Consider the following 25280-nt stretch of genomic DNA (forward strand, 5'->3'; position numbering starts at 1 on the left):
AAGATAAAATCTAGATGAAATAAAATCTAGATAAGATAAGATAAGATCTAGATGAAATAATATCTAGATGAGATAAAATCTAGATATGATAAGATAAAATCTAGATTAAATAATATCTAGATATGATAAGATAAAATCTAGATAAGATGAAATCTAGATAAGATAAGATTTGGTAGAATAAAATTGTTTGCTCTCTTCAAGTCCAAGCCCAATTCCGGATTCAAGCCCAATTACTTATAATTCTCCTGAAATTAAATTAAAAACACAAAATTAATCCAGTAGGCCCTAATGATAAAACTGCGTAATTAATTTGACAATTAAGGCTAATCAGTAATTAAAATGGTGACAAAAAGGGTTAAGAAATATGAGAAAATGATGATACATCAAAAATCTACCATAGTCGTGGTCGAAAGCGACACTGAAGCCTTGGGGCATTGTGGATCAACTACGACCCTCATGGTTGATGACAACCCTTATGAATTGACCACGTCCATGGAGAATTTATCATGACTGTTGTTGGATCGTTGATGCCTTTCTAGAGGGTTGTTATCATCTTATGGTGGTCTTTCTATTTATCACGACCATGGTAAATAAACCATGATAGTGATGAAGTGCAGAGTTTTCAAATCTTCATAAAATCTTACAATTTCCAACTCTTTCACTCAATTGAGTGGTTGTACTTCTGCAATACAAAACTAGTGTCAAAATGTGAGTTCTACCAAGAAAATGCATGCAAAATGGTACAAAACTCACAAATATCACCTAAAAGTGGTTTATCATTGTTGTAAGCGTAGGATTATCCAATGTAAGGTTTGGTCTGTAACCAATGTAATTTTTGTCAGTGTTGAATAAACGAGTAATTTTTCCATCATATTTCTTTGATATGTCAACTTTAAATAATGTTCCGACGTACACATTTCCTTTATTTCCGCCTTTTTCTTATATGCATTGACTTATTTGTACGAATCTCTTTAGATTGATTTTTTCTAATTTGTAAATCTACTTACCATAGTGCATTCAAACATTGTAGATCGTTTCTGTATTTGCAATACTTATCTTGGTTTGCAAACCCATTTTCCGGTGTACCTTAAGATTTCTCAAAATTCATACTTTTGAGGTTCTTACCCCGAGGTGTCTATAGGTTTCGTAGGTCTTTCTAAGATTCTACCTTGGTTTGGGAACTCATTTCCTAAGGTGCCTACCAATTTCTTAGGTCATTTTATATTTGCTTATCCTGGTTAGGGAAACCAATTTCCCCTACGGCAGAATGGGGTGTTCTCTGGTATGCCCATAAGACATATGGCACTTGTTCTACCAAGGTTCCTTTAGCCTCTTTTACTCTTTTCCTCAATCCTCGTAGAATAATTGATTTTTTTCCTTGACTTGTCTGTTTGTTTGCGGATGCTCTATGGAGGTGAACCTTTGCTTAATGTTCAAGCTTGATAACAATTGGCAGAATTGTCTATCAATGAACTGAGTGTCGTTGTCGGTTATTATGACATCAAGAATCCCAAACCTACAAATTATCTACTTGAACACAAAGTTCTCAATATTTTAGAGGTTATGGTGGCAAGTGTTTTAGCCTCAACCCACTTGGTGAAATAGTCGACCACTACTACCAGATATTTAACTTGTCCCTGAGCTCTTAGGAAAGGTCCTAGTATATCAATCCCCACCAAAGAATGACCATGGAGATGCCAAGTTGTGCAACTCGTTTTCTGGTGCATGTGCTATGTCGGAACATTTTTGGCACTTTTCACATCTTTGCACATAGTAAGCTCTATCGGTTTTAATGGTCAGCCAATAATAGTAGCTAGCTCTCAATATCTTCCTCTCCAGAGTTTTGTGCCCATACCACAATATCCTTTACGTATTTCAACCATCACATATTTTACCTCTGCCACTCTTAAGCATTTCAATAGTGGCTAAGTGAATCCTCTTTGTAAAGATTGTCATCTATTATGCAAAATTTGGTAGCTCATCATTGTAGTTTCTTCCATTCCTTTTGATCTTTCAGACTTCCAAACTAGCTCTATTCTTATATATTCCAAAATCAGCTTCATCTAGCTTTCATGCCTTTCTATCATCATGACAAATCTTGGGGTGTGTATTGTTTGATGGGCAACATTCTCCATTCCTCCATGCTTTTCAATATTAGAAAGTTTTGACAATAAGTCGGCTCTTGTATTTTCTTCTCTTGGAATGTAGGCGAACTCTAGCTTTTTGTATTTTTCTTTGATAACCCGAATTTTGTCAACGCATTTTTCCAGGATTGGTTATTTGACTTAGTATTCTCCATTCAATTGGTTGACCATCAACTTATATTTGATGAAAACTTTTAGCACTTGAACCTCCATGCCAATCACTATTTATAGACCTGCAGCCTCGTGCTCTATTTGGATGTTTGTGAGTGGGAATGCTATTATTGATGCTCTCCATGTGAGAATTCTAGCAAACTTCCTACCCCACAACGTGTCCCACTGAATGATCCATCAACAAGCAAAGCCCAAGGTAGTTCCTTTAGCCTTTTCTCATCTTTGGTAGGAGTCATTTCAGTTATGAAGTTGGCCAGACATTAGCCGTTGAGTGCTTGTCTCGGTTCATATTTCAAATCATATTCTGATAGCTCAATCGCCCATGTCACCATTCTTCTTGCTAAGTCATGATTGTGTAATATCTATTTGATCCGTTTATCAGTCCTTACTATGAGTAGGTGTGCTTGGAAGTACGAATGTAACCTCCAAGCTAAAAATACTAAGGTTAGAATGATTTTCTCTACTTTTGGATACTGTAACTCGACATTCTGAAGTGCTCGACTTATAAAGTACACCAATTTTTTAGACTTATCATTATCATTGGCCAACGCCGCATTTTTGTCTCCTCTGCTATAGCCAGATATAGGTACAATGTTTCTCCTAAATCCGACTTTGTCATGATAAAGATAATGGGACTCACCAAACCAAGAGGGGCTTGAATTGGTTTTAAAACAAATTGTAAAATAAAAACAAAGTTTTAAAAACTTTTTCTCCACAAGGATCATATCACAACTTTTTGTTAAAAACAATATCGAATCAATCACCCGAAACATAGCACTCTTTCGTTAAAGTGCACCAATTTGAAATATCTTTGAACCTTAGGAAATTGATAAAGAATGCAATAGAGAGAGATGAGAGTTAAAGAGAAGATAGAGAACAAGATTTATACCGGTTCACTCTCTATTTCTAGAGAATCTAATCCAATTATCTAATTCAACCCAAATTTGATTTTCACTATGCAATGTGAGTTTTACAAGCAATCACAAGAAATTTCAAATTCTACCTAGAAAATGAAACTTAGGCACCCAACCCTGGGGTCCTTTGTGAATCTAAGCCTAAGAGAAACCCATTCTAAGCTTCAAACTAGAAACATCTATTCTACCATGCAGTAAAACTCATGCACATGTAGTAACAATGTGTAAAAACCATATGAAACAGAGTCTAGGAGAGATACAACCTTTATATTCAAATGCAAGAACAAAAAACTTGATTTAATGGACCTCTCTTGATCTCAAATGTGTTTACAACTCACTTTCCTTTTGAAAGCTCTAAGAAATGAAAATTGAAGTTTATGAGTTGTAAAGATTCGTTAAAAAACGTGTTTTTTGATTGCTTGAAAGTGAACACAAGGTGGGTATATATAGAGAAAACAATTATAACCGTCTATAATAGATTATATTGGCAATGTAATCAATAATCTTGAGAAGGTAATCAATTATATTTTCTATTTAATCGATTAAAGTATTCATCCCCAAATTTGAAAACATTTAAGAACAATGTAATCAATTACAATCTTGATTTAATCGATTAAAGTGTTCTTGATCACTTCTGGAACACTTTCAAGAATGATGTAATCCTATATCCTCGTAATCGACTAAACCAGAGACCCAAGAAAATAGACATGGTCTCAAAAAGAACTGTGTAATTGATTATGAATATATGGTAACCGATTAAATCAGAGCTATGAACTCTCTTCAAGTTTCTTAAAGACTTATCTAACCGATTACACATGGGTGGTAATTGATTAAAGAAGTGAGAAATATAGCAATGAAGATGTTTCTTATCTCAGAAACTATCTTTCTACTTCTATATGATGATGCATGATGTACACATAGATAAACTAAGAATGATAAGCAATAAGCAATACAAATGCCACTCAATAAGTAGTTGGTCATGTAAAAGTCAAAACTCTTCTAAGCTTGATCTTCATGTTGCTCCCCTATCTCTAACGTGTCAATGTTGGTGGAGCAAATAATGTTTCTTTAAATTTTTTAAAGGCCGTTTCACATTCTTCCGTCTAGCTGAACCTCTTGTCCTTTTCAAAATTTTGAAGAAAGGTAAGGCTCTCTCAGCCGACATAGCCATGAACCTTGTAAATAATGTCAATCATCCATTCAACTTTTGAATATCTTTGACAACATTTGGGGTTCACGTTTCCACTATAGTCAACATTTATTGGGATTTAATTCGATCCTTCTTTCTGATAACATGTAGCCAAGGAACTTTCCTATGGACACCCCAAAAGCACATTTTTTAGGATTTAGGAACATGTTATACTTTTGTAGTTGAGAAAAGGTTTCCTCCAAATCTACTATGTTTGTTTCAGAGTGTTGCTTTTGACTATCATGTCATCTACATAGACTCTTAGGTTCCAACCTATATGGTTTTCAAAAACTTTGTTCATCTCTTTTGGTATGAAACACCAACATTCTTTGATCCATAAGATATGACCTTGTAGTCGTAGTTTGTTTTTTCTATCATGAAGGTTGTTTTCTCTTGATCATTAGGGTGCAACGGTATTTGATTATACCCTGAATAAGTATCCATTAAACTTAGATATCGTTAGCCAAAGGATCCGTTCAGCAAATTATCTATGTCGGGAAGTGGGTATAAGTCCTTTGGACAATGCTTGTTCAAATCAGTATAGTTAACACACATTCACCATTTTCCATTCTGCTTTTTTACTAGCACGACGTTAGCTATCCAAGTCGTATATTTGATCTCTTTGATGAACCCCGCTTCTTATAATTCCTTTACTTGTATTTCAATTTCCTCTAGTTGTTTAGGATCCATTTTCCTCTTTCTTTGGCATACAAGTTTTACGGATGGATTTACTGCCAGGTTAAGACAGAAAAGGTTTGGGTCTATGTCTGGATTATTTGTCAATTTCCATGCAAATACATCAACATTTTCTTTGAGAAAGAAGGATAGGATTTCCACGGTTTCACTATGCAAGTCCGCCCAATGTACGTTATTTATTATTCTGCCTTTCTGATTTGGAGGTTCTTAAAGCTCCTTCTTGGCTCCGACCTAGGTGCCCCATGCCCCTTTTTACATCTTCTATGCAATCCAGATTTATGAGCATTACCTTGGACTGTGTTTTAGCCTTGGGTTCATAATCCATTTCATCTAGCATATCGAATTTTTTTCGTTTTAAGGATTCCTTGTAGCACACATGAGCTTTCTTTTGATCTCTTTTCAATGTTATGACTTGCACTTCATCACTGAGGAATTTCATGGCCAGATGAACCATTGAAATAACTTCTCTTAATGTATTCAAGGTCGGCCTGCCCAATATGGCATTGTAGGATGATTGCAGCTTTACCACAATGAACTTGGCGATAATCGTTCTAGTTACTGGTGCCTTCCCAAAGGTTACATGCAATTTCATGTATCCTATTAAAGATATGTGATGACCAGAGAAAACTATAAGATCCTCATTATAGGGGAGCCACTTCAATTGTGGGATTCTGAGATTCCTAAAGAAATCATAAAACATTATATATGCAGAGCTGCTTATGTCGACTAGTAATCCATATACCTCCTTGTTGTTTACATAAGTCTTAACTAGTAGGGGATCATCAGGATTTGAAATGATTGACATGTCCACGTCTTTATTATAAAAAATCAATGGTGAAAGCCTTCTTTTAACTGACTCATAATTTCTTTTAACCTATGTCAAGACTTCTCTCACATGTCATTTCCTAGCATTGTTTGAGGGACCTTCCCCTGCGAACCCTCTCACTATGACATATATCACCTTGGCTCTCACTGAAGGGAATTTGGTCTTCTCTTAGGAGAATCCAACTTATGCTTTAACTCGAATCCATCATGATGCATATGATTGTCCACTTCTTTCTCTGGTGGCCTATGTCAGTACCTCAAAGATCATTTTCTGGAACATCCTCTTCTTTGGTGCCAATTAGGACTTCTTGACCTTTCTCGTGCTCATCATGAAGTGGCCAATCATATCAAGGTATGAAGTTACCTCCCTGACCTTGCACATATATGTCCAATTTTCCCCAACGAATAAGGATTTAAATAGCATTTTTCAATTGAAAGCAATCGTCAGTGTCATGTCTAGTTGCTCGATGATAGCGGTAGTATTTTGATCGGATTTTTCCACCATTTTCGGTTCTTAACGGCTTAGGAAGTGTACTTGTTGTACTTTGAGCTAACTTTGTAAGTCAGTTTGTTATTTGAGTTAGACTATTTGTCATTTTTTTCCTTGTACTGCACCATTTTGTGTAATCTGATTTTCTTCCATTTTTAGTTTTCTGGCTTCTAAAATATTTTCATTGATAATGTACTTTTTTACCTTTTTTAAGAACTCCTCCAAGGTGATAGGAGGCTTTTTTGAAATGGATATGAAGAAAAAAGATCCTTCCCTCACACCATCCTTAGCCAACATCAATATGACTCCTGGATATAGGTTGTCCACAACTCTCGCTTCTTTATTGAATCACGAGATGTAACCTCTGAGTGGTTCCTCAGGTCCTTGCCAGATTAGATTTAGGTCAGCCTCTGACTTTGGTCTTTCTTTACTAGTTGCAAAGGAACACCTAAATTTCTCCCTTAAATCTAGTCACCAATCAATGGATCTCGAATGAAGAGATTGAAACCACTTCAGCTCCATAGATTTCAGCGACAGCTAGAACACACAACATTTTATCGAGGTTGAAACTCCTTTGTACGACTACACCAACTCAAACAACGACAAATGATCATTCAGACCGGATGATCTATCATATAGTTCCATTGCTGGAAGTTGTCGCAACAGTTTTGGGACCTTAAGCTCCACCAAGCATTTAGAAAACAACATGTTGAAAGGAATAACCTCGTTAGAACCCACCTCTTCCACCTCAAGATCCACTATCCATGATGATATTAATTGGAAATTTTCTCTTTCAAGATTTTGGTGAAATTTATGATTTCAATTTGCTCAGCTTGTTCTCCATACGCTTTTTCTTCACCAACGAGTCTCCCTTGTCTTCCACTGCCTTCGAATGTTAGTTTTGTGCATCATCCTTTTATGTTTGTAGATCTGTGTTCAATTTTGATGTTCTTCAAGCATTTATTTTTGTTGTTTTAGCATCTTTACAAGCTCAGCTAATTGCGCGCACGCGAACTCTACGTTCTCCTCCATCTTTGGAGAGGCCATGGCTTCTGTCACAAGTGAAGAATGCGTTATTGTCGCTGAAGCTTTTCTGGTTTGTGTGCTCACCATAACAAAGATCCACGAACTATGGATCCTTTCATCCTAGAGAATCAACGATCCCCATAGATGGCACCATTGTTATGGTGTAGGACACAAAATGTGATTTGGATCGTGCAACGTGAAATAGACTGAGAGAATTAGAGAGAATTTAGAGAGAGAGATCGATCTTTGAAGTCTCATAGTATTGTGTTTTGTTATATGTGTCCTCCTCTGGTGTGATTACAGAGTGTCTATTTATAGTGTTTCCTTACATGGCACTATCGGCTAGTGGCTTATTACAAATATTTGTGTTAGATATCATATTCTGAAGGTTACGTTGGACTTACCCTCCGTTGGTTGTTACTAAGATGCTTCTTGCTTCAACCAGCTGTTCAGATTTGTACCCGACTTATTGCCTTTAAGTTGTTCATCATGTATTAGGTTGCATGCCATGTGTTTGTGACATGTGAAGTTGATATTTACCTCGGAACAATTGCTCCTAAGTCAATATTGTCTCAGAAAGACAATGTTGGCTTATCGAGTATGAAGTTAATATTTTTCCCAAAATAGTTGCCCCTGAGTTGATATTGTCTCAAAGAGGCAATATCAACTTATCAAGTATGAAGTTGATATTCACCCCAAAACAAGAAGTAACATTAAAAGGAAGCAACTTAAACTTAGGAACTGTATCTTAGTCAATTCCACTACTAGAGTAGGCTAATTTGTATGTACCTAGAAAGCAAAGCAATCTCAGGTTCATTTATATAAAGTATTGCAGCACTTCATTTAGTATCACTTACTCTTAATGAAGTCCAAACTCGGAAATCTTTAATGTAAAATCTGATTCTACGTACTTTGGTTTTCTTTTTTATGAATTGCTTTTTCACCACGAATGTATTCAGACTTCAAATATTAGCAAAGAAAGATGCCTCCCGTATTCCTTATTGAGTGCTTTTTCACTTCGAATTCTATAGTATTCATTCCAAACTTGAAACAATAGCAAAGCTAAACGCATCTAGTACTAGTAGTCTAGTACTCTTTGGTTAACTTAAGAATAAGATATATAATGTAGCGTGAAAGTACTTTCAGTTTGTTTTCTTTCTTCTTTCTGCATTTTGAATTCTATTTACTCCCTAGTAACTATATTTAAGATAAGGCAATTGCTATATTCCTGAATTTCTGATTTCAACATTCAAATTTTAAAGTATGAGCAGAGCTCAGTGATTCTTACACTTCTTATTTTGACTATATATTAAATAAACTGTAACGTGAAATGTTTTCATGAACCCTGAACTTCACTTATCTAGAACACGTAAAAATACCCACCAATCCTTCAATAGTATAATTGCACAACATGACTGATACACAACACCTCAGCCTAAAGTTTGACCAACTAGAGAAAGCAAAGCAAATTGCACAAAATTCAGCCCCAAAGATACAAAGGGTAGCACATCATCTGCGAGATCGAAAACATTTTGCCAAGCATTACTTACCCAGGTTGGTGTCAATTGGTCCAATCCATCATGGTGCAGAGAAACTGCAGCTGGGAGAAAAATACAAGGTTATGTGGGCAGCAATGTACCTCGAACGCACCAAACAAGATGCACAAACTCTGTACCAAAAGATTGCATCAAATATTGAACAACTGAAGGAACTGTTTTCTGAGGATGTTGTTAGAGACTTCCCTGATGATGAAAAGCTCTCGTGGTCGTGGATGCTATTTGTGGATGGATGTTCTCTGCTACAAATCTTGGAGAAGGGAAAACTTCATTATCCAAAAGAAATGAATGTAAAGGTTGATCAACTGGCTCTTGTGTGGCAGGATGTGCTCTTGTTAGAGAACCAGCTTCCCTATCAAGTGCTTAAACTGTTGTCAGACCACGGGAATGATGCAAAGCTAGTAAAGAGCATGAATGAGTTTCTTAAGTGCCATCATTTGTCACCAGTTAGACAGGAGCAAAAAGCTAAGAAACAGGACATGGGCAATTTTAAAAGCAAGGATGAAGATAGGTATACCTCATTTAATGCTTAAATATAATCTTGTTCTTTATGAGCATACCATACGTACTTTCAGTCTTAATTCCTTAATAATTTGAGTTTTAGTTTGTGTTTTTTTATCTTGTTAAAAAACAAACACTTTAATTCTACACATTACCATAGTTTCATTACATGTTGATGTGTCACAATAAGCTGAAAATTATTTTACACATATTTATGAATATAACACATCAATAAAAAACTAACAACCAAGACAAAGATACTTTCTAATCATATGTCACATTTTAATTTGAACATAGAAAAGGAGACATGAAGCATGATGAATGATGATATCAATCGATTTACGAAAACAACATAAAACAAATGCTTGTTTCTACAGAATTAACAATTTTGATAATATATATATATATATATATATATATATATATATATATATATATATATATATATGATTTTAAGTAGAATTCAGTCGGTATGATTATACTTTGAACATGTTATATTTTTAGAGCATTGACTGAAGAAGAGTACAGAAGCGTTTGTGTAAAGAACGAAGACACCCTAAAAGGAGAACATAGAATAGAAATAACCCAGGAATCACCTATTCATCTTCTTGATCAGCTTCGCAGATATGTCCTTGATGACCCACATGAGAAAAAGGACACAGGAAGGGACAAAAGGAAGAAGAATACAAATGAAGACTTGGACATGATAACATACAGGAACAAGAAAAGGGAGAACAGCACAAATGAAGACTTGGATATGACAACATACAGGAACAAGAAAAAGGAGCAGAACACAAATGAAGACTTGGACATGACAACATACAGGAACATACAAGAGCTGAGAGCAGCAGGGATTAAACTTAAGAGAGAAAAGTCACGCAGGCTCAGAGACGTGTCTTTCTCTTATCGCTGGATGTGTTTGTGCGCGGAACTGATGCTTCCTGAGATCACAGTTGATGACACAACAGCTCCTACATTTCTCAACTTGATAGCATATGAGATGTGTCCTGATTTTGGCAACAACTTCGAGATTTGTTCCTTCGTGGCCTTCATGGACTCGCTTATCGACCATCCTGAGGATGTGAAGGAGCTGAGAGCAGCAAAGGTTCTGCACAATGCCCTTGGGAGTGATGAGGAAGTGGCAAAGCTCTTCAACACCATAAGCACTGACTTGGTGCCCGACACGGAGAGTTATTCGCATGTTAGATGCCAAATTGAGAAGCATTATAGGAGCAAATACAGGACATGGATAGCTCTTGGTTATCATACGTACTTTAGTAACCCTTGGGCAATCATTGCTTTCCATGCTGCTCTTGTTGCTCTAGTTCTCACTTTCATCCAAACTTGGCTTGCTATTCACCCTGTTGGCTAGTTCACTCACCAGTCACCATGTCAACCAGATTGAAATTACTTGTCTTTGCTTTCATTTTCTGTAGACAAAATTTAGATGCAGTTCTTAAATACTTTTGGTGTTTTTTAATCAAAATTGGGAGTTTTACCACATAATAAAGGTTTGCAATAGAAGTGCATCTAAATTTTATCTATCTTCTATTCACTTCTCTATTTGTTTTGTAATTAAAATTAACAACATTAAAAAAATCATTCTTTTTTTCCTGAGTAGTATTTTGTTGGGGCATTAAAGAAAAAGTAATCTATTTATGTTTCTGTATGATTCAGTGTGGTATTGCAATTGATCAATCTTTGACTGTTGGTGTGCGATTGGAATTTGTAATGACTGTTAAACCACAGTTACTGATGTGTAATAAAAGTTTTCTTTTAAGGCAACCACTGTTCACTGGGTTTCACTTTCTCAATAGAGTGTTTAGATTTTTTAAGGTTTCTTTCAGGTGATTTTGCATACTTTCTTGGCTAGTAATTCTATTTCGGTTGTGTATCTAGGAGGCACCTTGGTGCCTTCCATAAGAAAAGTTTCTGTTTGTATAATTTGAAACAGATATTCTGATTTCAAGTTAGTTTAAAGGTATATCCATTATGCTTCATAGTTTGTTTATATACAATTTTTATTGATAAAAGGATCAAGATTCTAGATTAAATCATTAGAACATTCATCCACTTACAGTGTTAAGGTGCGATGGTGGAAGCTTTGCATTTTAATCAGATAAGTAGTAGACAGAGACAATACTAACACGTTATCAACAACAAAAATATCTTATTTATTTGTCTCGCATTATAATTACACACAATCATGTCATGTGAGTGAAAAATAGAGAAAATCAGAACCAGCACAACATATATACTAGAAGAAAATTAGAGAAAATTACATCATTTTTAACCGGATATTTCAGCTGCTTTGGTTTCTGGCTTCTTCATTTCTTCCTTAGAAATAGTAACAGTGAGAACCCCATTTTCCATGGATGCCTCGATCTGATCCATCTTAGCATTTTCTGGTAACCTTAATCTTCTCATGAACTTGCCACTGCTACGCTCCACATGATGCCACGTGTCATTCTTGTCTTCTTTCTCAAGGTTCCTTTTTCCACTTATTTGGAGGACCCTGTGATCCTCAACTTCCACCTTCAATTCGTCTTTCTTAAGCCTTGGCACATCAGCCTTGAACACGTGAGCTTCTTGAGTTTCTTTCCGGTCAATACTTGTGTTCACAAATGCTGAATTCTCTGAAGTGCAGAGGGAATTGGAGAATGGAAAATCTCTGAAGGGGTCTCAAACATCAAGAGAGAATGAGTCCAAGAGGATGCTCCTGCGACCACCAAAGAAACTCGGGATCAGCGACATTCTTTTTTTTTTTTTTTTTCTTTCTCTAATTCCAAATCCTAAGATGAAAACTCGGAGGTCGTAGAGAGTTGACTAGGAAACCGTTAGTAATTCTTTGTTCCTGTTATGTCGATGCTGACGAACAGGGGGTCTGGTCTGGTGTGGTATACAAAGTGATTAAAGGAATAATCTGGTAAATTCAAGCCTAATGTTTCTGGAGTGTAGAACCTCGTGGAAATTTGGAGTCAATTTAGCATTCTAATTATCTTCTCGCCTTTCTATGATTTCTAAGTAGTTTTTTTTTTAAGAGTACATTTATGAGACACAAGAATCCAAGGATTTATGAGACAATCAGAAGAATCCAAGGATCACTATGAATACTCATCCTCCAAGTATTTAAAGGTAACTAGATACACAATATTCGAACTTAAAATCTCTTTGCTTCGTGAGATACTAGATTTCTACAATTGATGTATATATAAATTTCTTAACATAAGCAATTTATAATAAAAAATTATGATTTATTTGAGGTGATGGTAAATTTTCTGTCTTTAATTCATAACATACAGTTTAATTTTACCTCAAATTCATTTATAATCTTTTTCAAAATCAAGAAATATTTTTTTTTTGTAAATTTGGTTTTTAAACATTCTTCTTATATTTGATAATGGTCCTTCTTGTTACCAACAACAACATCACCATTGACACTAATATTGTTGGTGCTGCTCTCACCATAACCCACATTGACAACTTCAAAATCATCACTACTATTATCACTTCTTGTCATTTTCATATAATCACACCCTTTAACTAATTATAATAAGATAAGAAACTTTTAAAATGAATTTTTTTAGAACAACCTAAAAAATTCAGGAAAAACTACAACTGTAAAAACTAAAATTTGATTGTTTTAAATTTTTTTTTGAAACTGACAACTAAAGAACACCCAAAACGGGACCTAAATTAATGTTGTTTGATAAATTAAAATTAATTCATATACATTAATTTTTATAAAAAAATTGTGTAACTTACCTTACACCTGATTATAATTTATAAACAAGTTTAGCTAACATGTGTATTAGGAGTTTTATTAACCGTATTAGTTAGTCTATTAATTTGTCTTAATTCTTAAAAACTAATTTAATTTTTATTATTTTAAAAAAATTATCTCTTTCATAATACTTTCCATCTTAATTATCTAACCATTATCTTTTAGTTTATTTTAAAAAAAATCATCATTTATCATCACTCATGTCGTCACCTCCATCACCATAATCACGATCACCATTGATGACTATCATATAATTATCATCATTCCCTTTACCTTTATCATTGTCTCTGTTATAGTTGTCACTATCATCACACCTACTACTTTTGATACCATGGTGTTGTCATCACTACTAATTATTGTTGTCACTTCAATATATGCGACAACAATAATGACAATAGTGGTAGTAGAGACATAAAGGATTTTTTTTTATATAAAAAGTAGAGAGAGGAAATTAAGGAAGAAAAGATAAAGAAAGAGAGAATTATTGTTTAAATAAAAAAAGATCAAATTAATTATTAAGATTTAGACAGATAAAAAAATTCCTAAACTAATGTGTGTATTGAAAATTCTAACATGTGCTTTCTAAATAAGCTGTAAAAATCAAGTAATTATTTGCTTAAAATTTATTAATACACAATTAATTGTATTTTGATTTAACATAAAATAGTAAAAAGCAGATTAATGATCAGCAAGGTTCTAAGTTGTGGACTGCAACACCTATTGTGCCACAATATTGCAATTGCGGAACTACCTGAAACGGCAACAACCCGCAATTGTGGTATAAATTTAATTCATTTAAATCGTTATCAATCATGTCTAATTTAGTTAGTTAAAAGGAGTTGTAACTTGTACGCCTCTGGTATCGAATTTCAATTCCAATAAATAAATAAAAAACATTAATTGCTACAATGCAACTGCAATGGAGTCGCAACCAAAACGCAATGGGCTTCAATAGAACCTAAAATTGCCATAAAAAAAAAAACAAAATACAAACTTCAATCTTCTATTCTAATTTCTAATTAGTGTCCATGGTTGAGTGGGATGTTGGGGAAGCGCGAGACGCATCTAATGGTGACAAACGATTCAAAAATCTTAGATTGAATAATTATAACATTAAAAATAAAAGATATACTAATAACTATAATATCTATGGAATTAGTTCTTATATCATTTTGCGCAATCATATAATAATTTGCCATTGTAATGGTCGTAATCCGCTTCGTAGCAACTACAATGGCCACGGCTACAACCATGACCGCTTGCAATTTAGAAATATGATGTTCAAAATTAATATATTAAACGAAACCAGAATAGGCAAATTTACATGTACTACTAATTAATTAGTAAGCAATGCAATCTGTTTCTTAAAACAACGGAGGTTCACTTATATAAAGTATTGCTGCAATTAATTGGCTATCACTGACTCTTGTGAAGTCCAAACAGACTATTTAAGCCTATAATCTTTATGATAAATTCTGATTCTACGTACCTTCCTTGTTTGTTGAAGCGCTTTTTCATCACGAATCTATACAGACTTTAAATTGTTTATAGTAGAATGCTTTATCGATATCAAGATTGTTCATATATTTAAGTGCTTTTCACTGCGAATTTACTTGTAGTCATTTCAAATTTGACACATTAACAAAGCTAAATGCATCTAGTAATAGTACCCCTGGTTAATTTAGTTAAAGAATAGCGTGAAAGAAATTTTAATTTTTTTTTTCATTTGAATTCTATACACTCCCTATAGCAACCGGAATTCAGATAATTAAGGCAATTGCTATAATTCTAAAAGACTTAAATATGAATTTAGTTTCTGTAAGTTATGTGATTTTTTTTTAATTTTGGTGTCCGTATGTTTTTTTTTTTCATTTTTAATTTTATAAATTTGTGTGTTTTTAATTTTAATTTTTGTAAGTTTGCGTATTAGGGACTGAAATTGAAAAAAAAAATTAATTAATAAATTTTGAGTTAGGAATGTATTAAATTAGAGTTTGAAAGAATTTAAAATGAATTTTAAAACAATCCTGTAGTGTAGTATTAATAGCGTGAATTGAAATTAAAGCAGAACCTACTATGTAAAAATAACTTTATCTTTGTAATCAATTTGTGTGTATGTGTTTAAGGGCTACATTTTAGAAGGTATAATTGTTTGGAAGATATCTAAGTGAGCTGACACACACACACACCCACTTAGATATCTTCCAAACACTTATACCTACTAAAATGTAGCCCTTAAACTTTAATATGATATCAAAGTAAGTGCGACCCCACTCTGCCACCGCCACCAGTTGTGCAACAATAATTCCTATTTTTCGGTGAGCCATTCTTCTTCGAAACCATTTTTTGTGTTTAGTAGCTATCAATACTAGTACTACTAGACTCATCTCGTCGTTGTTGGTCAAGCCCATCTTTCTCCTTGTGTAGTGGCTTATTACAAATATTTGTGTGAGATATCCTATTCTGAAGGTTACGTTGGACTTACCCTCTGTTGGTTGTTACTAAGACGCTTCTTGCTTCAACCAGCTATTCAGATTTGTATCTGACTTATTGCCTTTAAGTTGTTCATCTTGTATTAGGTTGCATGCCATGTGTTTGTGACGTGTGAAGTTGACATTTACCTCGGAACAATTGTTCCTGAGTCAATATTGTCTTAGAGAGGCAATGTCGGCTTATCAAGTATGAAGTTAATATTTATCCCAAAATAGTTTCCCCTGAGTTGATATTGTCTCAAAGAGGCAATGTCAACTTATCAAGTATAAAGTTGATATTTACCCCAAAACAAGAAGTAACATTAAAAGGAAGCAACTTAAACTTAGGAACTATATCTTAGTCAATTCCACTACTAGAATAGGCTAATTTGTATGTACCTAGGAAGCATGCTTTATGAGGTCGTTAGGCTTCACAGGCAAGGACTATCCATACTAGAAAGACAAAACGGAAATGCACATCGAGTCCACTGATGTGTAAAATATGTTGGGCTCACACAAGAGCAAGTGTACCCTATCCAATTGTAATAGTGAACTCAAAAGTCCGGATACCGAACCCAAAGGACCAATTTATTTCCAACTAGACAAGTTTATTAAACTAACAATTGAAGTGATTAGAAAGAGGATTTAAATATTTTTATTGTTTTGATTTTTAGAATAAAACAAATAAAATAATGCGAAGAGAGATTTGAGTGATGATAAGAGTAATTGGGAGTTATGACTCAATAATACCAATTTCCCCAAATCTCAGTCCTAAAGAAATTCCTTATCTAGTTAATTACCAACTCCCAAAATCAAATAAAGCCTATGATCAAGGTCAGAAGATTGTTTTTTTCTTCTTAAATCAATACCCCAATGATCATAGGTCTATCAATTTAAGTCAAAGGATAAAATCAATTCTAAGGATGACCAATTAAAGATTAACTAATATATTGGAGATTATCTAAATTGTTTGATCATGCAATTTGATGTAAAACATTTTCTACCTAGATATACCAATTACATGCAGATGATGACTAGTATGCAATCGATTGAGTAGAATGATAGGTTCCAAATAAACAGTAAAATATGGAAGAAAATTAATTAACATAAAACAATAAGGAATTTCATTAACAACAGGGAGAAGGGTACAATTAGATAGTTACATCATAACTCCCGAACTAGGGGGATTAGCCGCTCATGATCAAAGCCAAACTTGCAATCCTATAAAAAAATAAACATAGACATACCAATAGGCAGAAATGATGATCATGATCCGTCCTAACAGCGTTGTCCAAGTTATTGAGCTCTAAAAAACCCTCGAGGTTCTCTTAAATTCATAAAAGATAAGAATAAAACTAAAGATTGTTTTTACAAAATCTAGAGACCTATATATAACTTCCTAAAGATATTTGCATGAAAAGGCGCATTATGACCGTGTTGACCATGATCCTCATGAATTGACCACGACCATGATAAGTTTATCACGGTTGTTGTCGGATCTTTGATGCTACTCTGCAAGGTTGTTATCATTTCACTATGGTCGTGCTGATTACCATAGCCGTGGTAAATGTACCACGATCGTGATCAAGTATAGAGTTTTCAAATCTTCATAAAATTGTGCAATTTCGAACTCTTTTACTCAATTGAACAACTGTACTTCTGCAATACAAAACTAGTGTCCAAACATGAGTTCTGTCAAGAAAATGCATGCAAAATGACACAAAAACTCATACAAAATACCACTCAAAAAGTGGTTGATCAATCTCCCCACACTTGAGCATTGTTTGTCCTTAAGCAATTACTTCAGTTCCCAATCAAAACAAATTTTGTTAAGTTAGAACTTGTGCAACATAAATTCTTATTTATTCATGCGACTACATGGTGGAGGAAGAGGCATGCCTCCATGCATACTTTGGATACATTCAACACCACATTTTGTTGTTAGATGAGCCCCAGATGCCACTAGTCACCATAAAGGCAAATGCTACATACCACTTCTCGTTCGAGCATACCCCTCAGCATGATACTAACCATATCATTTCCTACTATGCTTACTTTGGATTTGCGCGGCCGGAAAACTCCTTGTGATTCCCATAGCAATTCTTTGGGCATGATGCCAATGAGAGGCCTACTAGATCTACCTTCCATTGGGATACGCCTATTGAAGTCCACAAGAATGTTGGAGATTTCAGCGACAATAAGGATCTCACGTCGTCCAAGGTAGCTTCCTATCGGGATGTTTGGGGTGAAGAGATATTTGAGGGAGAGATGGTTTCGCCCGACGAGGAAAGGGATTCCTCGGGAGATGAGAGCGACCCTTTCGAAGATATGACTTTGCCCTAGGTAATTTGTGGGTCTTGGGTAGTAATTGCTTTGAGTGTAGGATGGTTTTCCCTTTTTGATGTATTTTTGGGGTGGGAATATTTCTATACTCAGTGTTGTGATATTTTGTTGTATTAAACCTTTTGGTGATACCGTATAACATTTCAAGGGACGATGGATATTTTATTTTCTTGCTAACAGTTGTAATGATTTCGGTACATTTATGTTTAAATCTTAAGGGTCATTGAGGCTCAATATGTATGTTTATGTACTTCTTCCAGTTTCTCATCATTTAATTTTGTGTAAGTTATTTCTTTATAATTCGTACTATATTACAACATTGTATAAGGATAGAAGAAAAATGGCAACAACTTTTGGAATATTTTTTTTATAGAGAACACATTTGGACAATGCCCTTTATTCAAGAGTATTTTAATTATACATACATGTTTTAATCAAGCACAATATATATGTATATATGTTCTTTGTTTTCTCAAAAGAAAAAAAATACATTGAGATATCTTAACAATTTATAAAAGAAACTAATTTAATGATGTGTATTCCACAATATTTATTATTTAAATGATTTTAAAGCTATATTTTAGAAAAAGAATTTGAGGTGTTACAATAATTCCACCCCCATGCACTTTTAGGTTAAAGCAGTGAATATTGTCGGCTATTTACAAAACAGAATTTACATTAGACCAATTTTGAAAAGGACTCCTTATGAATTATGGAAAGGACACAAACCTAAAATTTCATACTTTCATCCATTTGGATGTCAATGTTTCATCTTAAACACTAACGAAAGCTTGGGAAAGTTTGATTCCAATAGTGATATTGGAACATTGCCCTGATACTATGAAATATCTTAGGCATATAAGGTATACAAATCTAGAACCTTCATAGTAGAAGAAGCAATCCATGTGAAGTTTATTGAACTAAGCTTGATACAAAAATATCAGACCTGGATGAGTCTTGTGCAGATCTTAAACTGGATGATGGAATCAAACCCTTAACAATTAGTCAGACACCAGAAGTAGACACATCAAATCAGACATTGGAAAATCCTCAAGAAGTCAGGGAACCAATTGGACAATTACTTAAGAAGCATTATCCAGAAATTCAAATCATTGGTGATCCCTCAACTAGAGTCCAAACAAGAGCATCACTTAGAAATCAAGGTGAAACAACATTGATATCTGAAATAGAACCCCAAAACATAGATAATACTATGGAAGATGAACACTGGGTCAAGGCCATGCAAGAAGAACTTGACCAATTTCAAAAGAATGATGTTTGGAAGCTTGAGGAACTACCCAAAGGAAATAAGGCAGTGGGTGCGAAATGGGTATTAAGAAACAAGTTGGACGAGGCAGGTAAGGTAGCAAGAAACATGCCAAAGTTAATTGCCAAAGGCTATTCACAACAAGAAAGTATAGATTATACTTAAACTTATGCTCCTGTTGCACATATATTTTACATTCATTTGCAGCTCATAATAAAATGAAGTTGTGTCAAATGGATGTGAAAAGTGCATTCCTTAATGGACTTACCCAAGAGGAAGTCTATGTAGAAAAACCCCTTGGGTTTGAGAGTGGTACATTCCCAATCATGTTCTCAAACTAAACAAAGTCCTGTGTGGACTAAAACAAGTTCCTCGAGCTTGGGATGAAAAACTTAGTTTATTTCTTTTAGAAAATGGTTTTGAAAGAAAGTAGATACACATTTGTTCTGGAAAAACTATGACTATCAATTTATATTAGTTCAAGTTTATGTAGATGATATTATCTTTGGTGCTATTAATGAACCTTTGTGTGAGGATTTCTCTAGGTTAATAGAGACTAAGTTCAAAATGAGCATGATGAGGGAATTGACGTTCTTCTTAGGATTATAAATAAATAAATAAAAACCTTGGAATATACATCCATCAAACTAAGTAAGTGAAGTAGCTCCTAAAGAAGTTCCACATGCATGATGCTAAGGAGATGAAAACACCTATGCATCCAACCACAAATCTTGGACTAGACGAGGAATCCAACAAGGTGGACGGGACTCAATATAGAGCAATGATTGGATCACTATTATACCTCACAACTCTACACCTAATATCATGTTTAGTGTTTGCATATGTGAAAGATTTCATTCCAACAAATGTTAAAAGAATATTTAGATATTTAAGTGGAACTACTAATCTTGGTCTTTGTTTTAAGCAAGGGAAAGCATTTAGGTTAATAAGCTATTATGATGTTGACTATGCCGAAGACAAAGTTAAAAGGAAAAGCACAAGTGGGAGCTGCCATTTCATTGGTGGAAATCTTGTCATCGAGATCTGTAAGAAGCAAGGATCAATAGCATTATCTACTGCAGAAGTTGAATACATATCAGTTGCATGCTGCTATACTCAATTGATATGGATCAAGACTCAACTAGAAGACTACAACATCTTTGAAACTAGAATTCCTATCTACTGTGACAACAAAGTAGCGATAAGTTTATCCAAAAATCCTACTTTGCATTCTCGAGCTAAGCATATAGAAATTAAACATGACTTTCTCAAAGATCATGCTCAGAAAGGGACAATGGATCTACATTTTGTACCCACTAAAAATCAGTTTGTTGATATTTTTACAAAACCCCTCAATGAGGACATGATGATTTTATTAAGAAATCAATTGGGAATGGACTTTGTGAAAGAATGATTCATAAAACGTATGGGATAAAGATAACTCACCGTCCAATAACTCCTAAATTACTACATCTACATGACTGGACGACCTAAGACTCATAAAAGTGTTGTGTGCTCTACTGAGTTGGTGCTTGAGTAACAGACTTATTAAATCCTCTTCAAAAGCCCAAGAGAATCACCCACATTCATTTCTCCTTTATTCTATATCATACACAGAAAGCATCCTCCTCCGACAATCCTAAAGATATTCCTCCAATCGGTTGTTGCTACACCACCACCACCTGTTGCTCAAACTATTCCACCACCAAGTATTCCAAACATTCAACCTGTCCATCCCCAAACATTCATCCACACCACCTCCACCACCCACTCAAGGACAACAATTATGTCCTTCATCATTCCTTTCACTTGAACCCTTCTGTCTTTTTTACTAACGACAAAAGTTGGAGAAGACTTAGGAATTTTGATGTAATAAGAGCAACACACTTCACCTAAAAAAATGAGTGTTTCTCATGGTAAGACAGTATGCATTATTTTTTCAATGTCTATACACACACACACATGCATTCATCACTCTGAACATGCATAAGAGGTCACTGGACTTAGCAGGAGTCTTAATACATTAAGCATTTATGAACTCTGACCATCATTATCTTTCTAAGCTTAATTGATATATCTTATATGATATGCATGCTCATGAATCAGAATTTATATAGTTTGTCATCATAAAAAAATGGGAGATTGTTAGAACTGGAAGACCCAACACTGGATGATCCAATTGTTCCCTTTGGTTTGGATGAATAATAAAGATATAAATCTATGTTTACTAATGATTTGCATGTAAGAGTACATGACACATCATATAGAAGCATTATGGTAAATGGTAATAACTTTCTATACTTCAAGCTCCATTTATGTTTGTCATCCACTCTATTATTAAGTAACATGTTTTTGGAAAGAGGTAATATCCAGTGTTCAATGCGCTGTAAATAGAACAAACATTGAAAACTAGTGAATCATCCACTATGGTTTTATCATGCATCCAAAAGGATTCTTAAACACTAACATAAATATTTCTATCCTTTATATAAGTGCAATCCAATAACGAGTGGATTCATTCATACCATAATTTGTTTACTTTATATTGGTCTTCATTACTTGATTTAAACTAACATTTGAATCTAGCATGATTGAGACAGATAATGAACTAAGATCATTGTAAACGATTAAATTAAGTGTTAGTAACAAATTATTTGTTAGAAAAGGGTTTGTTCTTTGAAAATCACAATAGAAAGTGTTTCGGTGACATGCAAGCATAACACAATCACATGAATGTATCACGTACGACTCCAAAACTAATAGCAGTAACTTACCTCAAAATACATCAATTCATTTAAAAGAAAAAAAATCATTTATCAACCCATAAAACATAAAGATGATACCAACTTACCAAATTAATGAGCTCAACAAACCACCAAAGCTACTCCAGATGTCAATATTCTTCTCAAACAGAGTAAGAACAAGCCTGAAATACCTATAAACAATTAAATTAATCCTTCAATCAACATTAGCCACATTAGAATTGACGAAAATCTCATCCGTAGTCCTTGAATGTGAACCCATTTTGACTATAAAAGTAGAGTTTATTTCGATAGATGAAATGCACTTTCACTAACCCTAATTTCCATATGTAGTTCTCTATATTAGGACTTACTAGGTTGTTGCAGGTGGGCGCCAAAACAGGAAATTGTGTGTGGAGAGTGAAGAGGGACAAAGTGTGGGGGAAACAAGAAATTAGGATTTGGTTGCTATTCACAGAGAAGGAGATGAAGTGTAATGGTGCAGTGGTGCGATAGAGAGGGAAACAAGAAATGGTGCGATGGTGCCATTCTCAGAGACCAAGATGGGTGGTGGTGAGGAGGACTCTAGGTGGTGAAAGTAAACCCTATTTTCCTTTCAGTAATTACAGTGCTAGTGTATTGTGAGTATTATTTTTTACTCTTAATATCTTTTACTTACCGACGGACAATATAACATTACCAACTGTTTTTATTATCCACGGCCAAATCAATAGGTGACTTAAAATCAATTTTGGTATTAAATTTTAAATTTTAGTGAGTATTTTTTTCTTATTTTAGGCAAGCATTTTTTTATTATTGTACTATTTTATTCATGAAAACATGGCAACATCATTGTTTAATTTTTTTATTGTTTTAAATTCTCCCAAATTTTAATTACTTTCAAACATTTTTTAATTAATTTTCCCTTATTAAATTAGTTACATGATCTTATTAATTTTTTTAATTCTTCCAAATTATAATTTTTTTCCTATACTGCTCCTATGAGATAATATCTCATGTAAAAAAAGGATCAATTTTAAGCCCAGACATTATCATAAGTTCATTATATGTTGAAATGTCGTTTTACATGGATTGATAATTTTAATCGGTAGAAAAAATTAACAGCACAAGAAATGATACTTTTGAACATGTCAAATTTTAATTTGGATATAAAAAAAGAGACATCAAATTATACATATGATTTTAGTCATTCATGAAAACAACATAAAACAAAAACTTGTTTCTTAGTCGATTTTGAAAAATAAAAAATTTAAAAACTTATTAGGACAAAAAAATATATCTAGAATCTCAAATTACTAACAATGTCAATGTACATATGATAGAGATTTGTTTTAAACTATATTGTATAAGATTTTAAATATAATTCAGCCGGAGTGATTATGGTATAAACATGTTATGTTTTTCAGTCAATTTGTTGAAGGGTACACAAGTGTAGAAATACCCCAGGAATTGCCTATTCATCTTCTTGATCAGCTTCGTAGAACTTTCATTCATGATAATAACAAAATATACAGGAACAGGACACAAGAAACAAGGAAAGCGAGTTGAACACAAATAAAGGCACCAAGTTTGACATGATAAAATACAGGAGCTTAGAACAGCAGGGAAAGGCAAAAAACTCATGCAAGCCCAAAGACATTTCTTTCTCTTCTAGATGGTTTTATGCTGAACTGAAGCTTCCTGAGATCATAGCTGATGACACAACAGCTCCTACATGGCTCAACTCGATAGAATATGTGTCTAGATTTTAAGAACGAGTACGACATTTTTGTTCCTTCGTGGCCTTCATGGACTCGCTTATTGAACATTTTGGGGATGTGAAGGAGCTTAGATCAGGCAAGGTTCTATACAGTGCACTAGGGAGTGATAAGGAAGTGGCACAGCTCTTCAATACCATAGGCACTGACTTGGTGCCTAACTCACAAAGCTATTTGAATATTAGACGCCAGATTGAGAAGCATTATAGGAATACATGCAGGACGTGGATAGCTTTTGCTTGTCACAAATATTTTGGTAACCCTTGTGATGGGGAAATAGGCCTACACAATAACAAACTCTATAATAAAGTAATAGACAGCGAAAATAAATTCCCCCAAACTTGTAAGAACCGGTGAGGAGTACCAATAAAGTATAGAGCGCAAAATAGAAATTAAAGAAAACAGACACAATTTGTTTAACGTGGAAAACCCCTCAATGCAAGGGTAAAAATCACAGGTCGTCCAGACCAAAGAAATAACTCCACTATAATCAATGAAGATACAAGAGAATCTCCAACAAGTGCACTGAAACGTGCTACAAACAGCCAAATCAAAATAGACCCTCAATTGGTACAATAGAGACAAGAAGATGAAACCCCAAAATGTAGAGCAGAGAATGCGAAAAACTTATCTCTCTCTCCATATATCTTTTTCACACTCCAACTGGACAATTTGAAGTATCACATGTATAGAACCTACTATCCAAAAATCAATCCGATCCAACGGTGAACGAATTCGCGGTTGCAATCTAAAAAACGCTCTCTGGTGGGTATGAAAAAATCACAATGATTTTCCCTCTCCTTTCTCTCTCAATGATTTGTAACTATTTTTAACTCTCAAATGAGTCTCTCTCTCTGTCTATCTCTCTAATCTGACTCCTCTCCACTTAAATAAGTGAGATAAAATGGGTCTTCTCATTTGGGCCTTTACTCCATATTGGAAGGGAGTCTAAAAAACCCAACACCTTGGTCAATCATTGCTTTGTTTTTAACTGGTCCTTCCCTTGTTCTAACTTTCATCCAAACTTGCATTGCTATCAAAAAACAAGAAACATAAGACAGATGATTTAAGTCTTTAAACAAGAAGGCTCCATAACTTCTAGGAATATATGTAAGTTTCTGTATGCTTCAACGTGTTATTACAGCTAATCAGTCTGTGACTTTTGTGCGATTGGAATTTGTAATAAGATGGTTAAATCCATAGTTACTGATGTGTAGTAAAAAATTATTCATGTCAACCATTGGGTTCGCTTTCGCTACAAATATTTTGTATACTTTCTATGCTAGTGCCTTCTAGAAGAGAAGATTCGGTTTGTATGTTTGAAATAGATACTCAGATTTAATGTTAGCGTTAAAGGTACATCTATTATGCTTCATAGTTTGCT

At 34.3% G+C, this 25280-nt stretch overlaps 1 protein-coding gene, 1 long non-coding RNA gene and 1 pseudogene across 2 annotated transcripts; 1 reads left to right on the forward strand and 2 right to left on the reverse strand.

Moving 5' to 3' along the window:
* Positions 1 to 8604: 8604 nt before the first annotated feature.
* Positions 8605 to 11545, forward strand: LOC100820225 (UPF0481 protein At3g47200). Its single transcript, XM_003525708.5, has 2 exons — positions 8605 to 9522; positions 10017 to 11545. Exons 1-2 carry the CDS (start codon positions 8867 to 8869, stop codon positions 10882 to 10884), a joined length of 1524 nt encoding a protein of 507 aa, XP_003525756.1. The 5' UTR covers positions 8605 to 8866; the 3' UTR covers positions 10885 to 11545.
* Positions 9228 to 12645, reverse strand: LOC100780282 (17.3 kDa class I heat shock protein-like; annotated as a pseudogene).
* A 4223-nt stretch (positions 12646 to 16868) lies between these two features.
* LOC102669575 (uncharacterized) lies at positions 16869 to 22947 on the reverse strand. The gene is made up of 3 exons (XR_005891320.1): positions 22493 to 22947; positions 22229 to 22312; positions 16869 to 17426 (listed from the first exon to the last, which is right to left on the reverse strand). It is a non-coding gene; the product is annotated as an uncharacterized lncRNA (long non-coding RNA).
* Positions 22948 to 25280: the final 2333 nt, after the last annotated feature.

Source organism: Glycine max, chromosome 5 (assembly GCF_000004515.6).
Source record: "Glycine max cultivar Williams 82 chromosome 5, Glycine_max_v4.0, whole genome shotgun sequence".
NCBI classification, from domain to species: Eukaryota; Viridiplantae; Streptophyta; class Magnoliopsida; order Fabales; family Fabaceae; genus Glycine; species Glycine max.

Bases quoted from the DNA above. Each gene is read 5' to 3' on its own strand.
- LOC100820225 (XM_003525708.5), top strand. From the start codon at position 8,867: ATGACTGATACACAACACCTCAGCCTAAAGTTTGACCAACTAGAGAAA. The intron at 9,523-10,016 runs GTATACCTCATT...TTATATTTTTAG, and splicing joins AAAAGCAAGGATGAAGATAG to AGCATTGACTGAAGAAGAGT.